At 35.1% G+C, this 18,225-nt stretch overlaps 1 protein-coding gene across 1 annotated transcript in view; it reads right to left on the bottom strand.

Moving 5' to 3' along the window:
• The window catches only part of KLHL1 (kelch like family member 1), a 257,056-nt gene that overhangs the window by 33,694 nt on the left and 205,137 nt on the right, over positions 1 to 18,225 (bottom strand). Inside the window, exon 8 of the mRNA XM_026120882.2 lies at positions 931 to 1,093. Coding sequence (XP_025976667.2) covers positions 931 to 1,093 — 163 coding nt within the window. The remainder of the gene's footprint in view (positions 1 to 930; positions 1,094 to 18,225) is intronic.

Raw genomic sequence — 18,225 nt, 5'->3', positions numbered from 1 at the left:
TGCATGGAAACTGTTCAATTAAGTGATTCTTTATTCATTGCCCTTTGTTCATGTTTGTTTCCCTAAGGTGAGATTCATCTTCCCCACTTAAGACGTCAACAATGTAGAAGTCAGAATCTGAGAAAGAGTACCCGGGCTTCCTTTACTGTTAGCAGAGAAAAATAGGCATTTACAGAGCACAATTCATGGTGTTCTAACGTAAATGTCTAAAAAAAGGTCAGATAAATGACACCTTAAAAGTATATATTTCTTTCATTGACCATTAGGGGAGCTTAGGGTGATTGGCTCTGTTGCAGATGTCTACACAAAAGTATATTAAGTTATGTGTGATGAATTCCTCTCCCACCTCTAAGTTATTACAGTACATACCACATTCATTTTCGTCACACACCTAAAAGCAAGAAACTTTAAAAATGGTGAGCAATAAGTAATATGTAATAGTGCATTACCGTAAACTATGTTTTAATAAGTGCCATATAATCTATAATAAAAATTTTAAAAAGTGAAAATGCGTATAAAACAAACCTCATCAGTGGATATATGGCTATATTAGGTTGGTAAACTCAGCTGGTTAAGTAGAACTGGCACATGCAACATAAAAAAATCTGGTGAGTCAGCCGGTAATTTGTCCAGAACAGCGCTTTGAAAATATTCTCCTGTATCTCCTTGGTTTATATTATACACACCCAGATTTCTTGTTCTTAAGAATTTGATATAAATATTTAACTTAGGGAATATAAAACAAATACATAAATTATTTTAGATAAATGGGAGAGCCAGGAGATATAGGAGGGCATGCCCAACTGTGTCTACCTTTATTTTAAAAGACACCCTCTATTACAATATAATAAAAATTATTTCCCACTGTACATCACAGTTATTCATCCTTCTAAGAAATATGTTTTGACTAAATATAAATACCCTACTCACTTGCCATTTAATGCTGCTACTCCAACAGTGCTTCTGGCAATCGACATACTTGCCACAAATGTCCACTGCTGACTTTGAGGGTCCCACCTCTCAACTGTATTCAAATAGCTCCAACCATCATGGCCTCCCACTGCATAAATAGGCCCTTCAAGCACTGTAACTCCTAAAATGGAGGAGAGAGTAAGAGAAGATAAAAGTCTGCTTTTTCCAGAAATTAAAAAAAAAAAAGTTTTCCATAACACAGCTATCAAATAAACTTTCATACTTAATGTAAAAATTGAAATACCAATTTGAATTTGATTAATGAAGAATTAAAAGATGGGAATAAAATTAATGCCAATCAACATGGCTTTATGAAAAATAGGTCTTGTCAAACAAACCTAATTTCACTATTTGAGAAGATTGTTTGCTTCACAGAATGACCTGTCAAGGATGTGATAGTCTTGGATTTCTGTAAAGTGTTTGGCTTAATAGCTCATAACATTCTGATCATAAATTAGCTCCTTAGAATATCAGTAAGGCTCATGACAAATAGATTACGGCCTGGATACCTGACAGTTCTCAATTTGTTAATCTAAGGGGAATTTAATTGAATTGTTTTTTTTCTACTGGGGTTCCACAGCAAATGGAAAGCCTGATGCTTTCAGCTTTTTTGTCAATTTGATAATAATAATAAAGTAATAATAATAATAAAATAAGAAATAATTATATAGCATTGTAAGCATATATAGTAAAGTATAAGAAAATATACAGCGTGTCACACATGAAGCTTGGTGGACTGGCCCAGAATCAAAAACATATTCAAAGGCTAGAGGAGGTGATTTATAGCGAGAAGCTTAAGCTGCTTCATCAATTTACCTTATCAAGAAAAGAAATGAGAAGTGGCAACTATAGAGAATGGGTTCTGTTACAGAAAAAATAATATTGGATATATAAGGATTCTTTTATCTACTGAAGAAAGGCAACACAGGATCCAAAGCTGGGAAGGTGAAGTAGGACAAATTTAAATAAGAGACAATTTTTTAACTATGAGGGGGTTTAATTAATTTCTTCAAAGGAACTGATGAATTCTGTAGCTCACAATATCTTCATCTATGATTAGAACACTCTGGAAGATAAGATACAGCTAAACACAATTTGATACAATACAGTGAGCTCAGGCCTTCCTCTCTATGAATCCATGATCCCAAATAAGCAGTATTCTGAAAATCTCAGACTATATCCATTCCCATTTCATAAAACAGTGTCTTTTTTTTTCCTGTTCCACTTCAAATGCTCTGAACTTGCCATAAAGTCAGAAAAAATAGCACCATTAAAGTTCCAGTTCTTTTTTCTTACAAAAAAGTCTACCTGTAAGTTAAGAAAAAATGTGAAATTTTCACTTTCTGGGTAGAACTGTGTTATATTCTGTTTGAGAAATGTCACTCATTCAAACACTAATTTGACTTTAAAAAACAGAGTTTGAACAAGTTCCATTTTAGTGCTCAAAGTAATCTTATTTCTGCAATTTGATTTTTTTTTAACCTAAGAAACACTTTTAAAACTGTGTTAACCCTTACTGAAATTTTCTTACTTATAAAGACTGAGCTGAGTGTTTTCTGTAGGATCTTCTGTGAATTCATTCTTCATTTTTTTCTGCTCCAAAGAGTCTTCCTCATAAACACTCTTTACTCAACCATGTTTCAGCTCTAATTTTTCCAGAATATTAAAGCAAATATTAAATGTGTGAGGAGACGTTTCAGTGAATCCATTGAAAAGCAAGGGATAATCTGCATTTTGCTTCTTACCTTAATATTTAATAGCTATATATGTTTCTGAATCATGAAGAATAAGGTTTACATGTTCCAAAAAATACTTTTTAGCATTTATTATAACACCACTATATACCTTAGCTGTTCGTGTATATATTCTTCACATAATGGATAGTTAAATAGAAACTCCCAGTCTTGCTGGGATAAAATAAATTAATTGTGTTCAAAGAAAGTGTAGGTGTGGGAATGTTTCTATATGCATATGTGCATTTATAATGCGTATTTAGATACACAAACACCCCCACACCCCCACATACACCCCCACACCCCTTTACATATAGGAAGAGTTGTATTATCACACAGTGATTTTCACAGCATGTGATGCATGACAAAACTTCTCTTTCATCAGTTTTGAAATTTCCACCTTTTACTCCCTTGCATGTCTTCTTTGCTATTTTATTAGGACAGAAAAAGAAGGGTTATCCTCAATTTATTCTTTTTAGCTTATTCATTATTTAATATTCTTTTATCATGTCCTTTCATATTTGAGTTTTAGTCCTTTCATTTTTCTCTGTTGTAAGTTAAGCCATCCTAATTATTTCAATCACTTTTTGTATAAAATCTATTCATTGCTCTTAATCACAATACTGTTCTTCTTGCATTCCTTTGAATTTTTTTTTTCTAAAATGACAATGAAAACTGATAAGTTTGATGAATGTAATGGATTTTCTCTCCACATCTCCCGCTGTATTCTTTAACCAAACTTTATGCTGAAGACAGTCTTTACTGACTTCTCCCTAATGAGAATTTTGCAGAGTTTATCCAATGAATGTAGAACTCTCTAACATGCACAGTTACTGCAGATTTCTTCCCTAATATCTTTTACTTTGCATTTACCACTTGCTATTATGTTATCAATTCAACTGGTTTCTGAAGCTCATCATGTTATCCTCTGAACTTGCCTGACATAACGGAATAACTTCTACACATTTTGTTACAACAATTTTCAATTCCATCTCCACAGAAGCTAATCTTACACAGGCCAATATTGCAGTTAGAAAACTGCCAAAATAAAAATGACTGTTTTGTGTGAGATTTATGTCATGCTCCTCCACCAAAAGGTGTGAATACAGTTACCTCTATGTCAAAGAAGAAATCTGAAAGTTTATTTTCCTGGTAGAACTTTAAGCAATGCAATAAAAGGTTGCCTGTTTCTTTGTTTTTCCCAGTTTGCACTGCTTCTATAATAGGAAAATCCACTGGCAAAGAGACAGGCAAATTGCTCTTTCCATATACAGTACAAAGGTAGAAGGGCTTCCATATAAAAATATTATCTCCTGTGCTGCTGTATTACAACACTTGTAAATGTGCAGTGTTTGTCTCTCTCCTTTTTTTTTTCTTTTTTTTTTTTCCTTCAGCGTACCAGATGCACTGATCTCTGTGCACTTACTCCTTAAGAGCTGGTCCAGTTCTAGCCCACTGTGTTTTAAAATATTGAACAGATTCCTCAATACAGAATTCCATGCTGTTGTGGCACAGTTATGGCTGTATTAACAGTGAAAGAATATCACCTTCTTGGACTATGTAAACACATTACCATAATACTCAAAGTCTAGTTAACTAATAATAATAAAATAAAATGCTGCACTCCATGAAAGTATTATTACACCTATTTTAAATGGTTTGTCTCCTTTTTTAATTTTGTTTTGATATCTATAGATATTTGAAATGCATAAATGCAAAGTGGACAGATTGAAACACCTTTACTCACAGCTGGTAGCAACTTACTCTCATGGTATATCCATGAAAACTAGTGGAGGCAGATATTGTGCATGCAGATAATGTAAACGATATGGAGAAAGTGCTGAAAGGACTAAAAAGGAATTATTTAAATATTGGAAAGCCTGCTGGAAATTCCGTGAGAGATGTCAGGTTTGTCTCTCTCTCTCTCTCTCTCTCTCTCTATATATATATATATATATACACTTTTCCCCAAGAGGTTATCTGATCATAGTGTATAAGTATCTGCATAAAGAGAAAATGTTTTGATTAAGAGCCTGACAGAGGAATAGCAAGGTCCAATGACTGGAAATAGTAACTTGACAAATTTAGGTGAAGGATAATGTTCAATTTTTTTTAATCAATGATGGCAAGAAATTATTGAAATTATGCTGGTAGTTCCTGTGTTGCCTGAAGTTTTCATATCTATACTGATAGTTTTTAGAAAGATATGTTCAAACTCAATGTGAAGGCATGTCCTCAGGGCAGAGATGACTGGGTGAAATTCTGTATTTCTCTGGCAGAAAGTCAGTCTACAAGATCACAGCTGCAGCTTCAGGCCATAAAATCTATGCCTCCGTATAAATTTGCTAAATTTAGGTATGAACATCATGGCCTCTTTGACTTTGGTATAGAGTCTGTCATGCCATGGGGAATATTTCTCTTTCACTATTTGTTCTGACTGGAATCTGTCTTCTCCTCCCAAGGTAACAATGCTGAGGGCTGGGCTAGACAAGCCTGTCGAACTGATAATTGCAGGAGGCCTACTGATGACAGATTGAAAAAACGGAAATGTAAGATTTAGCATATAGTTTAATATACCATGATATAGAGAGTGAAATGTTTTGTGCAGACATCTCTGTTGGGGAAACAGCTAGACCTATGCAGGGAACCTAATTGCATAATATATATATATTTTTTCTTCTCGTTTAACAGCAAATCCATTCTTTCTCTTCTACTCTTCATGCATGCACTCTCCTTCCCAGTACAGTGGGCTGATAAATTAATAATTCTCCTTATTTTCCACCCATTCTCCATCCATTTCTTAACATAGATTACATAGTAGAGGTACGTAGGTGTAGGGGCAACAGAAAGTCACATACTGACAGCTCATCATTCTGTTAAAATATAACAAAGACCTTCTCAGGATATGGTCTGTCCACACTGTCAAACAGTTTAAGTAACCAGTTCACTCCCAGTTCTTGACCTCCCGATCATCCCTATCTCTTTACAGAGATCCAGAAATGGATGATGGATGCTATTTTGACAACAGTCTGCTCCAGAAACAGTTCTCTAGTGTATATAGGTGCAACTATGCCAAATTTGCTTTCCGCAGCCCTTCAGAAATGATTCTGGTAGGTTCTGCATTCTCAGACACCACACACACAGCAGGACTTGCAGTAGCTGTCCTCAATACCACACCATAAAACACTTTTCTCTGTGACTTCACATTATTTCAAGCTCTTTGACTGAGAAAGCAGTAAAAAAAGGCAAAATTGGGTGAACTAAATATCATAATAATATATTATTATGAAGTTCAGGATTACAAAGCACAAGACCAAACATAGCATTAACAATAAGATTATTTTGCTGGTGGGATAAGGACTCTAAGCTCTCAGTGGAAAGCCTCACTCAGCAGTCCAGGAAGGGTGGTCTTCCTCTTTCTTGCTTGCATTTTTCTTTCTTGTATGAAATTATAAACATTCAAGGAGTGGGATCTAGCACTCAATTATCACAACTGTCCCTGTACTTCCTCACACCTATTCTCTACTCTACTTCATATTAATCCAACTTATAATAAAAGCAGCCCCTTCTGGATGATCTCAGATCTATCCCAGAGCCTCATGGCTGCCCTGAAAGGGAGAAGATCAGATTTTCAGCGCAGTCCTTTCCTCACTAGGTCAACCTTTTGAACTTAGATATCCACCCCACCTTCCAGGTAATGAGTTTAGCTACTAGTACAGGCAAAATTATAATGCTTCCAAAGAAGAAAATTATACTTAAATCCCACATATCCTTCTGTGAGTCAAAAAAACCCCAAAATAAAAGCAAAACAAAAATTCGTAATATTGGTGAATTTGGTAAGGTTATTAAGTAAACTTGATTAGACATTGCAGCTTGCTGGAGCAGCCAAAATGATTTTATTTTCCATTAGACTTTTTTTTAAGATAGGCTTTTGTGAATTGCCAGAATCTGTAAAAGAGACAATACTTCTCTTTGATAATACAAACTGCAAACAATCACACTTAAAATATTGCTCGATCTTGCTACTGCAGAGATGTTGCAGAGTCTGCCGAATGCATAAACATTTTGGTTATTAATGGGGTAGGCATATATAGGTATAATTATAACTTATATAACTAGAGTTTTGTCTTCATGTCTTTACAACCAATAATTTGCCTTATGAAGCATTTGTAAAATGCATGGCTTCAATCACAGAGAAACAATTTTGTGAAAGAACTTCATGCTTTTTTTTAATCAAATCAAATCAATGAAGTTGGCAGGCTCTTACTTCTGTGATGCAATGCCAATAAAAAGCTTTCACTCCTTCTTCACTATTAAAATGATATTCAAAACTTGTTAATAACAATGCACAATGGTGAGTATATCTTTAGAAGTGGAGAAAAAAAATCACTGTATACATATCTGAGACTTGTCTGTCTGTGTGAGAGAAAAGATAATCAAAAAGAACAGGCCCAAAGCAAAATCCAAGGCCTATAATAGCAGAACAATTCCCTCCAACCAATAATTGATTTTTATAGAAATATTGTTTTTTTCTTCTTTTGCTATGTACTCAGGCTACCCAGTTCATTTTCTTTTGCAATTATTAAAAATAGTATGAGAACATTAATCACACACATCTCGAAAAGGGAAGACATGATAGGCTAGACTTACAAGATACAAAAGTTTCTACTCTTCCTAAGCCATGCTGAGAGAAATCATTAATTTCTTCAATTACTATTTACTCAGAGGATTGTGTATTATCTTAGAGAGGATTGTGTATTATCTTAGAGCACTCAAAGTTCTCCTTGACTTTCACCCTGAGAGTGACATTGATGATGTTAATTTTGTTTTGCTGATGATTTCTCTGAATGGGAGAAATATCCAAGAAAAGACCAGCTGTGACATTCACTCTCTTGCCTGGCATGAGGGTGAGAGAAAGTATAAGCAGTACTGACTGCAATCCCTTAATGCATTCAGCCTTCTGGTTAAAAAAGTAAAAATCTCCAAAAATTAGGCAGTTACATTTTAAAGAATCACTGGAATAGTTAGACCAGCTTTTTTTTTTTTTTCTGTGTGCAGCAACAGTACGTTTACTACATCCACTTTCAGCTTATTTTTAGTACAAAAATCATATAGGAATATTAAAAATAATTTATGTAAATTTTAAGATTAAAAAAAATCTTAGAAGATTAAAAATTAAAAAATTAAAATAGTGTGTTGAAAATGAAAAGTAGACCATTAAAGGTTGCTGGAGAAAAATGTGTATTTTCTCTCTAAATATATCTGCCTATTCTGTTTCTGACTTCAGCTCCTCCACTCCTATTTCACCTTTCTTCTGTCATCTTTCTCTCATCCATAAGAGTTAAGGGATTTTTTCCTTTCCACTTTTGGATGATGACACATGACTTGAAAAGATTCAAAATGTCTGAGAGGATGAAAATGTAGTTTTGCAAATATTAACATCTAATTTTTGTTTAAATTAAGCAATTTTGATTTAAAATGATGAAATATGACAAACAAACCCCTCAAATTTTGCAAAGCCAGCTTTATAGATGTAGTGAGACATATAGTTTTGCTTTTGTGTTTAATATTTTACATAAAATATACATAAATGCAAATTATTGATAGATAAATTTCAAAAACACCAAAATGAGAGAAGTCTTTTGAATCTAAGTATGGAACTGCTGGAATAAAAACATAATAGTGAAATGAAGTAATAGAGAAATGGAAACTCTGATATAAATGATGATATTCTTTTAAGAAAACAAAATGGTTCATTGCATTGTCAAGAGCTGATTTTAGATTCAACAGTGTTCTTAGTTAATGGAATAGTTACTTGACCGTGGCTGATAAGCATAAGCCACAACACCTGATAATTTATAAAATGTGTTAACCAATTACCTTCATCGAATGATGGCTGAAGATATTTAAATACAATGTTAAAATAGACAAAAAATATAATCATTTGCAACACTGTGCTTCACCGTCATCTGATCTTGCATCCTCTCTCTTAAAAGAAAACTGATTGAAATCTGAGAAAGGGACAGACTCCTGTTCCCATTGTTTTGTTGTAGCTGCAGATTCCTAGATCCCCTTGCAGTGGATCTCTCACAGAATGGTTGAGATAGGAAGGGAGATCTCGAGATCTTCTAGTCCAACCCCCATGCTCAAAGGAGGGTCAACTAAAGCAGGTTGCTTAGCACCAGGTCAGGTTTTGAATATCTGCAAGGACAGAAACTCCACAGCCTCTCTCAGCAACCTACTCCAGTGTTTGAACACAGTTTTTTAAAAAATCTTATGTTTAAATGTTAATGTTTAAATCTTATGTTCCAATATTTCCATCTGTATTGCATTGGACACCACTAAGAAGTGTCTGGCTCTGTCTTCTTTATCGCCCACATCAGGTATCTATACACATTGATAAGATCCCCTGCTGAGCCTCCTCTTCTCCAGGCTGAACAATCCCAGCTCTCTCAGGCTCTCTTCATAGGAAGGATTCTCCAATCCATTAATCATCTCAGTGGTCCTTTGCTGGGCTTGCACCAGCAGCTTCCTGTTTCTCTTGTAGTGGAGAGCCCAGAACTGGACACAATGCTCCAGACGTGGCCTCACCAGGGCTGAGTCGAGGAGAAGGATCACCTCCCTCATCCTGCTACAACACTCTTCCTAATGCAGCCCTGGATGCTGTTGGCCTTCTTTGACACAAGTGCACATTGCTGGCTTGTGGCTAACTTGGTATCCAACAGGACCACCAGAATATTCTCTGCCAAACTGCTTTCCAGCCAGTCAGTCCTCAGCCTGTACTTGTGCATGGGGTTATTCCTCCACAGGTGCAGGACTTGGCATTTCCCTGTTGAACTTCATGAGATTCTTGACAGCCCATTTTTCCAGCCTGTCAAGGTCCCTCTGAATGGCAACACAGCCATCTGGGGTATCAACCACTCCTCCCAGTTAAAAAATCTTCAAACTTGCCAATGGTGCACTCTGTCCCATGATCCAGGTCACCAGTGAAGATTTTAAATACAGTGGCCCCAATATCAACCCCTGTGGCACAGCACTAGTGACTAGCCTGCAAACGAACTTTGTGCTGCTGATCATAACCTTTGAGCTAGGCAGTTCAGTCATTTTTTTAGTCCACCTCACTGCCCACTTATCTAGCCTGTACTTAATCAGTTTGTCTACAAGGATGTTATGGGACACAGCATCAAAAGCCTTATTAAAGTCATGATAAACAATATCAATTGTTCTCCCCTCATTCACCGGGCTGGTCATTTTCTCATAGAAGGCTGTTAGTTTTTTCAGGCATTTCTCCTTCATAAAGCCATGCTGACTATTACAAACCACATTCCTGACCTTCATATGGACTGGTACCAGAAGTCAGAGGCTTCCCGCTTGTATCCTCATGGGAGTCTCCATTTCCTAACTTAATAAGCACAGACTCTGTATGACTCTCCCTCAGTATCATTGAGGTCAGGGTCTTGAAGCCACAGGGGCCCGGAGAAGCTGCTGTTCATCATCTATGATGCTGCACGGTCTGGTGGCCTCCTCCTGCAGCTCCTTACGGAACAACACAGACCCTTCAGCAGTGCACATTTCTTGCAGGCAAAGAGACCATCTCCCTCGACCCAGTTCCAGCAAGGGGCCCCAGGCATCCCTGCAGCCCCAGACTGCAGAGTTGTGTCCTTCCCTGGGAACTTGAGCTGAGTCAAGGTCCCTGATGTGCCAAGGTAGTTGCTTCAGTGGCTGCTGGGAACTGTGTCCCACAGCATGTCACCACCATTGCAGAGCCCATGGATGCTGCCCAAGCAGAGATCTGGCCACCTTTTCTGCAAGCTGCTGCACAAGCTGCTGCATCTTTTAGCTCTTTTAAGCTATGCTCAAATCCTGCTATATATCAAATCCTGAAATCTGTTTTCTCATATTATGTTTTCTAAGAAGTCAGGCTGGCAAAGTTCTAAGCAATGCAGAGGTGTTTACTTTCACCATTAGGCATCACTTGTGCCCTAAGTTTCAAAAACATACAAGAACCCTTCATAGACAAAGTTACAAGATTGCATACATTTTTTAAAAATCAGGCCCTGAAACTAAAATTCTAAGATCAGGGAGCATGTCTCCTTACCTGTCTGTAAAAACTCTAGCTCACTTTTTAGATTATAATAAATAGTAAGGGTAAGGTAACAAAAATCAATAAATAATTAAATTCTTTCAATTAGACCAGGCAGTATAATATATGAAGAATTCAGCTGATACCAGTTCTTTTGGCTTGCTCTCAGCTCTTACATACAAAAACTTCTATGTGATTTTTACATCATATGGGTTTAAGGGTGGGGTAGTCCTTACGGGGTTTTAGCCTCCCTGTATACAGACTGGAGTGCAATAAACTTCACCTATGTATTGAAACTGGTGCCAAAGTTACTGACTGGCTATCCATGATAACCACAGACAGCTATAAACATTATATAAATCCAAATCTTAATGAACTTATTCTACAAAGCTCACAAAGCAAAATATTTTCCAGTAAAACTGATGACACAAGTCTGTTCTCTTTTCTGAATGTTCTGGTTCATTTGTTTTAATAGAAAAACAAAGTCAATTCAATTTACATAGTCTGTAGTGAAATGTCAGAGTTCCACTCCTATTAGCACACAGCAGAATTCCTCCTCCTTAAAGAGCAAAGGTACTGAACTCTACATAAGTTTTATTTTTCTTAATGGTGAAACAAATCTCTGCAGTCTTTTGGAATAGTATTTTTCATCTTTTTCTAGCCAAGATGCTGAACAATGCTTTAAAAGATCAGTGTTCACCTTGACTTCATGATACAGTTTTTCATGTTCACTACAAGTGTCCTACACTAAAGTGACATTGAAGTCCGTAATTTTTTTCCCTATATTCTGTGCCCATTAGACAATAAATATCCATCTGGATTTCACTCAGAATGTAGATAATGTTATTATTAAAATACGCTATACAGAGAAGGTTTCTGCTGTTCCTAAGTAAGACAATAATAGCTTCTAGTTGATGCCTGAAGTCTTATTGTGACTGACCAAAGTGCACACAAGTGTAATACTACTGTCATCTCTTTAAGGGTTCCATTTGCTAAGAGAAAAGAAAGAAGACAAGGCCCACACAGCTTCTCTTCCTACGTCTCGTCTTCAACAATTTGGTGAAACTAGTTTAAGGCAAGACCCAAATGCCAGTGCCATCTCGGAACAGAACAGCTCTAAAAGATGGCTTTTTGGCAGTATGCTCTTGATCAGTAGAGTAAACAAAACTACCTCAGAAGAACAGGTGACATGTTCACATGAAACATTGAAATCCTCTTGGACTTAATGTTCCACAGAAGACTACTGCTCTGTTTTGTGCTGAAAGAAGCAAACATACATCCAAAATGGGACAGTTTTATTATAGGAGAACTACACTGGAACTAATCAAGTGTATTATTTATCTGATTAAAGAAACTGGAAATTAGTGGAATCAGTACTTACATACTTTTAATCTGTAGAAAAGAATAATTCTGGCATAGAGAGACTAATCTAACCTATCCATCTTTTAATGAACCATTTTGATTTTCATGAGATTCTGAACAGCTTCGCTTTGTTACTTCACATTTAGCTTCTGGACAGCTGAGACCAGAAACCCAAATATGAGGATTTCTTTTTACAACAGGGAACATCCTTTTTTGAAGAGGAAATATACTTTCGGTAATATCTTGAGTAGGGATGATGAGATAATGAGGTGAATGTTAGTCTAAATGGTAGAAGTTGCAATTAGAATTTCCTTTAACGGTGAAGAAATTGTGGGAAATTGTGGGAATGAAGAGGAGAAAATGCAGCATTTAGCAGAGACAGCAAGCAATAGAGGACTATTCTGAAGTAAAATCAAGCAAGCTATAAGATACAAGATCTTAAGGGAAAGATCTGCAAAATGTTTGTAAGTACCAGGAAAAAAAAAAGCGCACCAGTAAAGCCCACTAGTTTGGATTTCTGTTTTAAGATATGAATGGAACATACCTAGCAAGAGCTAAATATTTAATTCTCATAAGATTTATTTGATGTAGAATTCTTTACCTTTAATCTTATATCATATCAAACAAATAAGAAATAATTCTTTAAGAAATTGCTCAGAAAATCTGATTTCTAATGATTCTAAAATTTCAAGAAAAGTTATATTCATTTCCAATAAGGCAAATATTCCACAGAATTATAAAGAAAGTAGAAAAAAGATCTGATATTAAAGTTAATGCATGAAGGGTGAATGTGTGCATTATTTTGACGTAAAACACTTTTTCAAATGTGATACTACAATGCTAGAGAAACTATAAGGCATTAGTTATTTATGACACTCAATTTATAATGATGTACTGGACTCTTGGAATATTCCAGCAGGTTAAATGATTACCACATAATACAAGATATCTGGCAGATGGTTAAATAAACCCTTTTTATACTGCCACAAATAGCAAAAATTTACAAATAATGCCCAAATTGCTCGGCAATTTACTTATTGAAAGTAAACAATAAGAAGTTAATAAAGTCAAATGCTCTAAGTACAGCAGAAAAATCCTGCTGTTTCCCTAAAAGTGATTAAAAGCTTTATAACTCAATGTTTGTTATTTTTTCAGTCATATAGAAGTTAGTAACTATTAATCTTCATTTCCCATAATAACTTTGCTTTCTGAGAAAAAGGTGTATTTTTGATAAAAAGTGTCCAAGCTAAATTGCATATCAGCATATTGCTGTTTAACATATCATAAGTGCAATTTGAAACTGGCATATTCCTGAACTAGTAGGAAAAAAAGAAAGAAAGAAAAAATATATTTTACAGTCAAATTATGCACACAGGCAGAAAAAATAAAAGTAGAAGAAAGAAGGATAATCACTTGTGGATAGAATGTTGCTATATCCTGCAAAGAATATTTTTTTTTACCTCAAAAATAATTCTCCTAGTCAATTAGATTTAGGGATTTATGAAAGAAAACTGTGTTATTTTTTAGCTAAAGGAGTTCTAAAAAGAAATATTGTCCAGTGTGCAATGGCATGTACCTTCCCTTTGATTACCAGCATTACCTTCACAATGCTATGTAGGAAAAAAAGAAAAATGAGAAACCTCAATATTTTGTCTAATTAAGTGCTGAGATCTGCACAATTTCAATGATTTATCCTGGGAGACTGGAACAGGATTTTTAAATTGCTTTTCTGTGGTGTTACAAAATAATGGCACACTGCCTTTCATATTTCTAACTTACTTTGCTTTCCTGTATGTATCTGTAAGACAGATCTAATGCTCTCACAACCTTGAACTTTTAAAAAGTATTAGTGTTTAATAAAATTACAGCAACTGTAGGTTCATACTGATACTTACATTTGGATACTAAAAGGCAAAGAAAAATGTTAGGTTAGCTGTACTTTTGCTCTGCACTTCCATTTTTTATAGAGACACAGAATTTTAACTGAGAAGGATAAACTAGTACTCAACAACTGATTTTTTTCAATGAGGAAATTACTTTTTAAGAAGAGAGCCGACGTATGCTATATTATGACACTGAAGGTGAGGAAATGAATACATCAGTGACTTGGTATTAAACTTGATCAAGCAGCACCCAAATTTTACTCCATCATTTTAAGCTAAACATCTAGTTTCCAGGTAGCTGTAAATTTTAACAAGCTCCCTTCTCACTGCATCCCCAGAAACACACTTGAACAATTCTGTACTAATTCTGCCTAAACTTGCTGTTTCTCCAGCTTCTGCTCTTGCCCTCCTTATGTCTTAAACCACTTCCATATTACTGATCTCAACACGAAGAAAAGTAATGAAGGTAAATTCCTACTTGCTTTCAATTATGCAGGAGGTTTAATTAACTGGTATATAACTTTCAAAAAATGCTGTCTTAACTGGGTGTGAAATATCTGCATAGTTCTTGAGATACTTTGGGCCTGCACACAGGACTGCCACGGGCCTATCTGGGAGTTTAGTGTGTGATAAACTGGCGAATTAGACCTGACCTAACTTCCTGAGTGAATATTCAGTGACACGTTGTTGAGTGTGTGTTCATCCAGAGACAGGTATCAAGGTTGATTAGAAGAATTACAAAAATGCCCCTGCCCTCTTGGGCCAGAAGATATTATACTGGCATGTTAATGTAATGCAAATTTATAGAGGTAAAGATGTGCTTACCATTTCTTTATTTACATTCAGTTTTGCAGATAAGACACCAAATTCTCAACTCTGCCACACTATTATCCTGAGAACCTGACTCAGAAAATATTATAACTGTTACCATTATGATTTATAGCTCTTTAGTGAATTGGGTCATGATCTACTACTTAATAAGGGAGCAAAGTACAATTACAAGGTACTTTATAATTCAGAAAAAAATCTCTCTTTAATGCTCCTGATGATTAGTACAAAAATCCAAGGCAAAAATCTAATATACATGCAAATCAATATTGCTGAGAAAATACTTTAAGAGGCTGAGGTCTTCTGTCAAGAAACAGTGGAAGCTAGAATGACATATTTCCCTAGAGATTTCTACATTAAAAAATAACAACAATTTAACTACAGAGGTACATGGTGCTATGCAATATTGCATGAAAGAGAGATTCTCAAACTAATATTTAAGAGCTGCTTCTGGAACAGTAAGCAGTATAGCTATGCCAGAGCATTGCTGTATTTTGGCAAGTTAGCCTGTTCTAGAATTACTCTACCCTCCTTAATGCTTAGGTAGTTATAATATTTCCAGGAATCAGCTATTTTCTTTGGCATATCTGTGGCTGTGCACCATTTAGACATATCGCCCTATAGAGAGCAACATCACACATCTCCAGCATTGCACTGCCTTGTGAGATGTGGACATAGCTAAAGAGATGTACCATTGCAGAAAAGCAAGATATTTCCAACAAGATTCGACTCAAAGACCTCTCTGGGACACATTAGATCAGTCATTCTCCTCAAGATATTCTGTTTTCTCTTCCAGTCATCCTGTTTAGATTAACACCATGGTGGATAATCTTTTATAGAAGAATATAAATGAAGAAAGGATAGATTAAAGGTTGAAACTGTTTCTTCATACTACATAGATAACAAAGCAGTGGACATTTTCTTTATATAAACGAAACACATTATATATGAATGTGTTCTTCATGACTTTTCAGTGTTCATAGCAGCTATTAAGTGTGCATAGCTGCCAATATGTCAAGGTCTAAAACAATGTCAGACTTATATGGATGGCATGTGCTGCAAATTTAACATGTACAGAATGCATCAGACTCACAGCTCTTTTGGTTTAAGGTTGATCTGAACAGACACTGTGCTCATTTGAGCTGCACATGTCTAGAAAAATGGGATGGTGTTGCCTAACGTAGTAGAATTCAGTCTGTGTTATGTGTGTGTGGTTGAATGAAGGGCTGAATTATTCTCAGGTTGATTTTTGGTGTTGACTGTTGTTTTACAATAAACAAATAGATGCCTGTTGCCTATGCCTGAGCAATTAATTATCAGTATGCTCTAATAAACTAAGATCTGGAAACGTTTCCTTCATCCAGTGTTCTAGCTTTTGACACTACAATGTAGCACTGATTTAAAAGAATAACAGAAGCAAACTTTCAGAGAAAAATATTATTATATCTTTTGATAATTATTTTATTTGTTAATAGTTGATGTGTTTAAAGCACTTTTTTGAAAACAAGTTAATCATAAATCAATACAGTTTTATTACTGACCAACAGAATATGACCTACTATAAGATCAGCCTGTTGGTTTCAATGTTAATTCCACTCTCCTCATTTCACTGATTGTATAAGTGTATTTCCTTAGGATTCGCTGCTGCTTGTCATCTCTGGCTTCCTATTTACAAAGGCCCTGAAGGTTCTTATCTATCCTTATGTCGATAATGGCATCTCAGATTCCCATGCAGCTGCCTACACCTCTCTCTGCTTTGTTTGCTCCTCATAGTGGTTTACATAATGGTTTGTTCTACATCCCACTCATTTTTTTTAATAACATACTTATTTTTGTCTTTTTTTTTTAACTGAAGGATGTGAATTGCCTTTTTTGCCTCATCTGTAGCCTTGCAATGATGGCACATAAAAAGAAGATGCTATCCTGCAAGCTAGTGGAGAAAGAAGAAAAAGGATGCCCTTCATTCTCTGCATTCCTTATAGTCTTACAGTTACCATGGATGCACCCATTAAAGCTGTATCAAGCCTTTGTTTATATTCCTCATTCTTCTTTAGTATTTTCTGTTTTGCCTTGAATGCCTTTTTGATAAATTATAACTTTATAGACGAACATATTTATTGATGCTTAGACAGTAAGTAAAATAATGTTATTGCTAAATTACCATGACAAAAATTCTCTAAATATAAGATGAAAGTTAAACTCTCACTGACTTGAAAACTATCCTTCAGTGTAGGTCTAAAGAGCAGTATCACTCATCTTTAGATTGTCCTTGTTGAACAAGTAATAATTTACAACTAAGTATTTTATGGAAAAGGTAAAACTCCAAGTTGATATACTGTCTAAATGCTTTTCCTCAGTTCCTGCTACCCCGATCTACTGTGCTTGAGAAGCGCTAAGCCTGTGTTTTCCTGGTCAAAGTGCTTAAAAAATGCTTGCTAGTACCACCCATTCTTCAGAGGCTTTTTTCCAAGCAAAGTTTATTTCCCATAAAATGAAGTGAGATGATTACTCTTCATATTCACCTCATAAACTGCTTCTTTAATCTGCATAATTTTTATCATAATCAGTTGTTCATTATAAACCCTTAGTATCAACCTCTTTGTGACTTTCATTTTGCCCTTCATCTGTTTCAGTGTGATCAGGTATTGTTTTACTATTACTGATTTAGCAAGATTTCTAGTATCTGCACCTTTTTCTAATATGTTCGTGGAAGGTATATTTTAAAATAATCTGCTAAAATTCTAGACATTTATAGTTCAAAAATATATTTTTTCATCAAATGAAAGCAATGGAATTAAAATATTTTTTCATGACAATTTTAATTTTGTTGATGGACCCTTTACTATTAATCATTGATTATAATAATGCATTTATTATCAATTATTTTATTGATTCCTTTATTAAGGAAATATCAGAAATGCTAAATGGGTGAGTGCTCCCATTAATACTACCTAGTATGTTACCACTAGCTTTAAAACATTAAGTACTTGATGACATTCTCAGTTTTATTTAAATATAAACTGTCTTATACATCTAATTCTATTTCTTTTTTTTTAATATAGTACCTTAAACATATATATTTTTTTAAATATGTGGTTTTGGCATTTCCCAAATCATACATACGCACATCAATAAATCACCTCTGTATTTTTATTATCTTTGAATACAGCACATGTATCACTCACTGGGATCTAGGTTACCTTTGCTTTAACAAAAAGGTAAAACTGTTTTTTTTTATTACTTTCCATTGAGAAATCTAAGTTAGTTCATTTGGCAAGTTAACAAGTCAGAGATATAGTCTGTCTAAACACTGAGAAATATTTTTATTCCTGATTAATTACTATTTTTCAATTTTTCTTATAGT

The sequence above is a fragment of the Dromaius novaehollandiae genome, chromosome 1 (genome assembly GCF_036370855.1).
Source record: "Dromaius novaehollandiae isolate bDroNov1 chromosome 1, bDroNov1.hap1, whole genome shotgun sequence".
NCBI classification, from domain to species: Eukaryota; Metazoa; Chordata; class Aves; order Casuariiformes; family Dromaiidae; genus Dromaius; species Dromaius novaehollandiae.
Note: the sequence above shows the minus strand (reverse complement) of the source record. Positions and strands in the feature narration are given on the sequence as shown.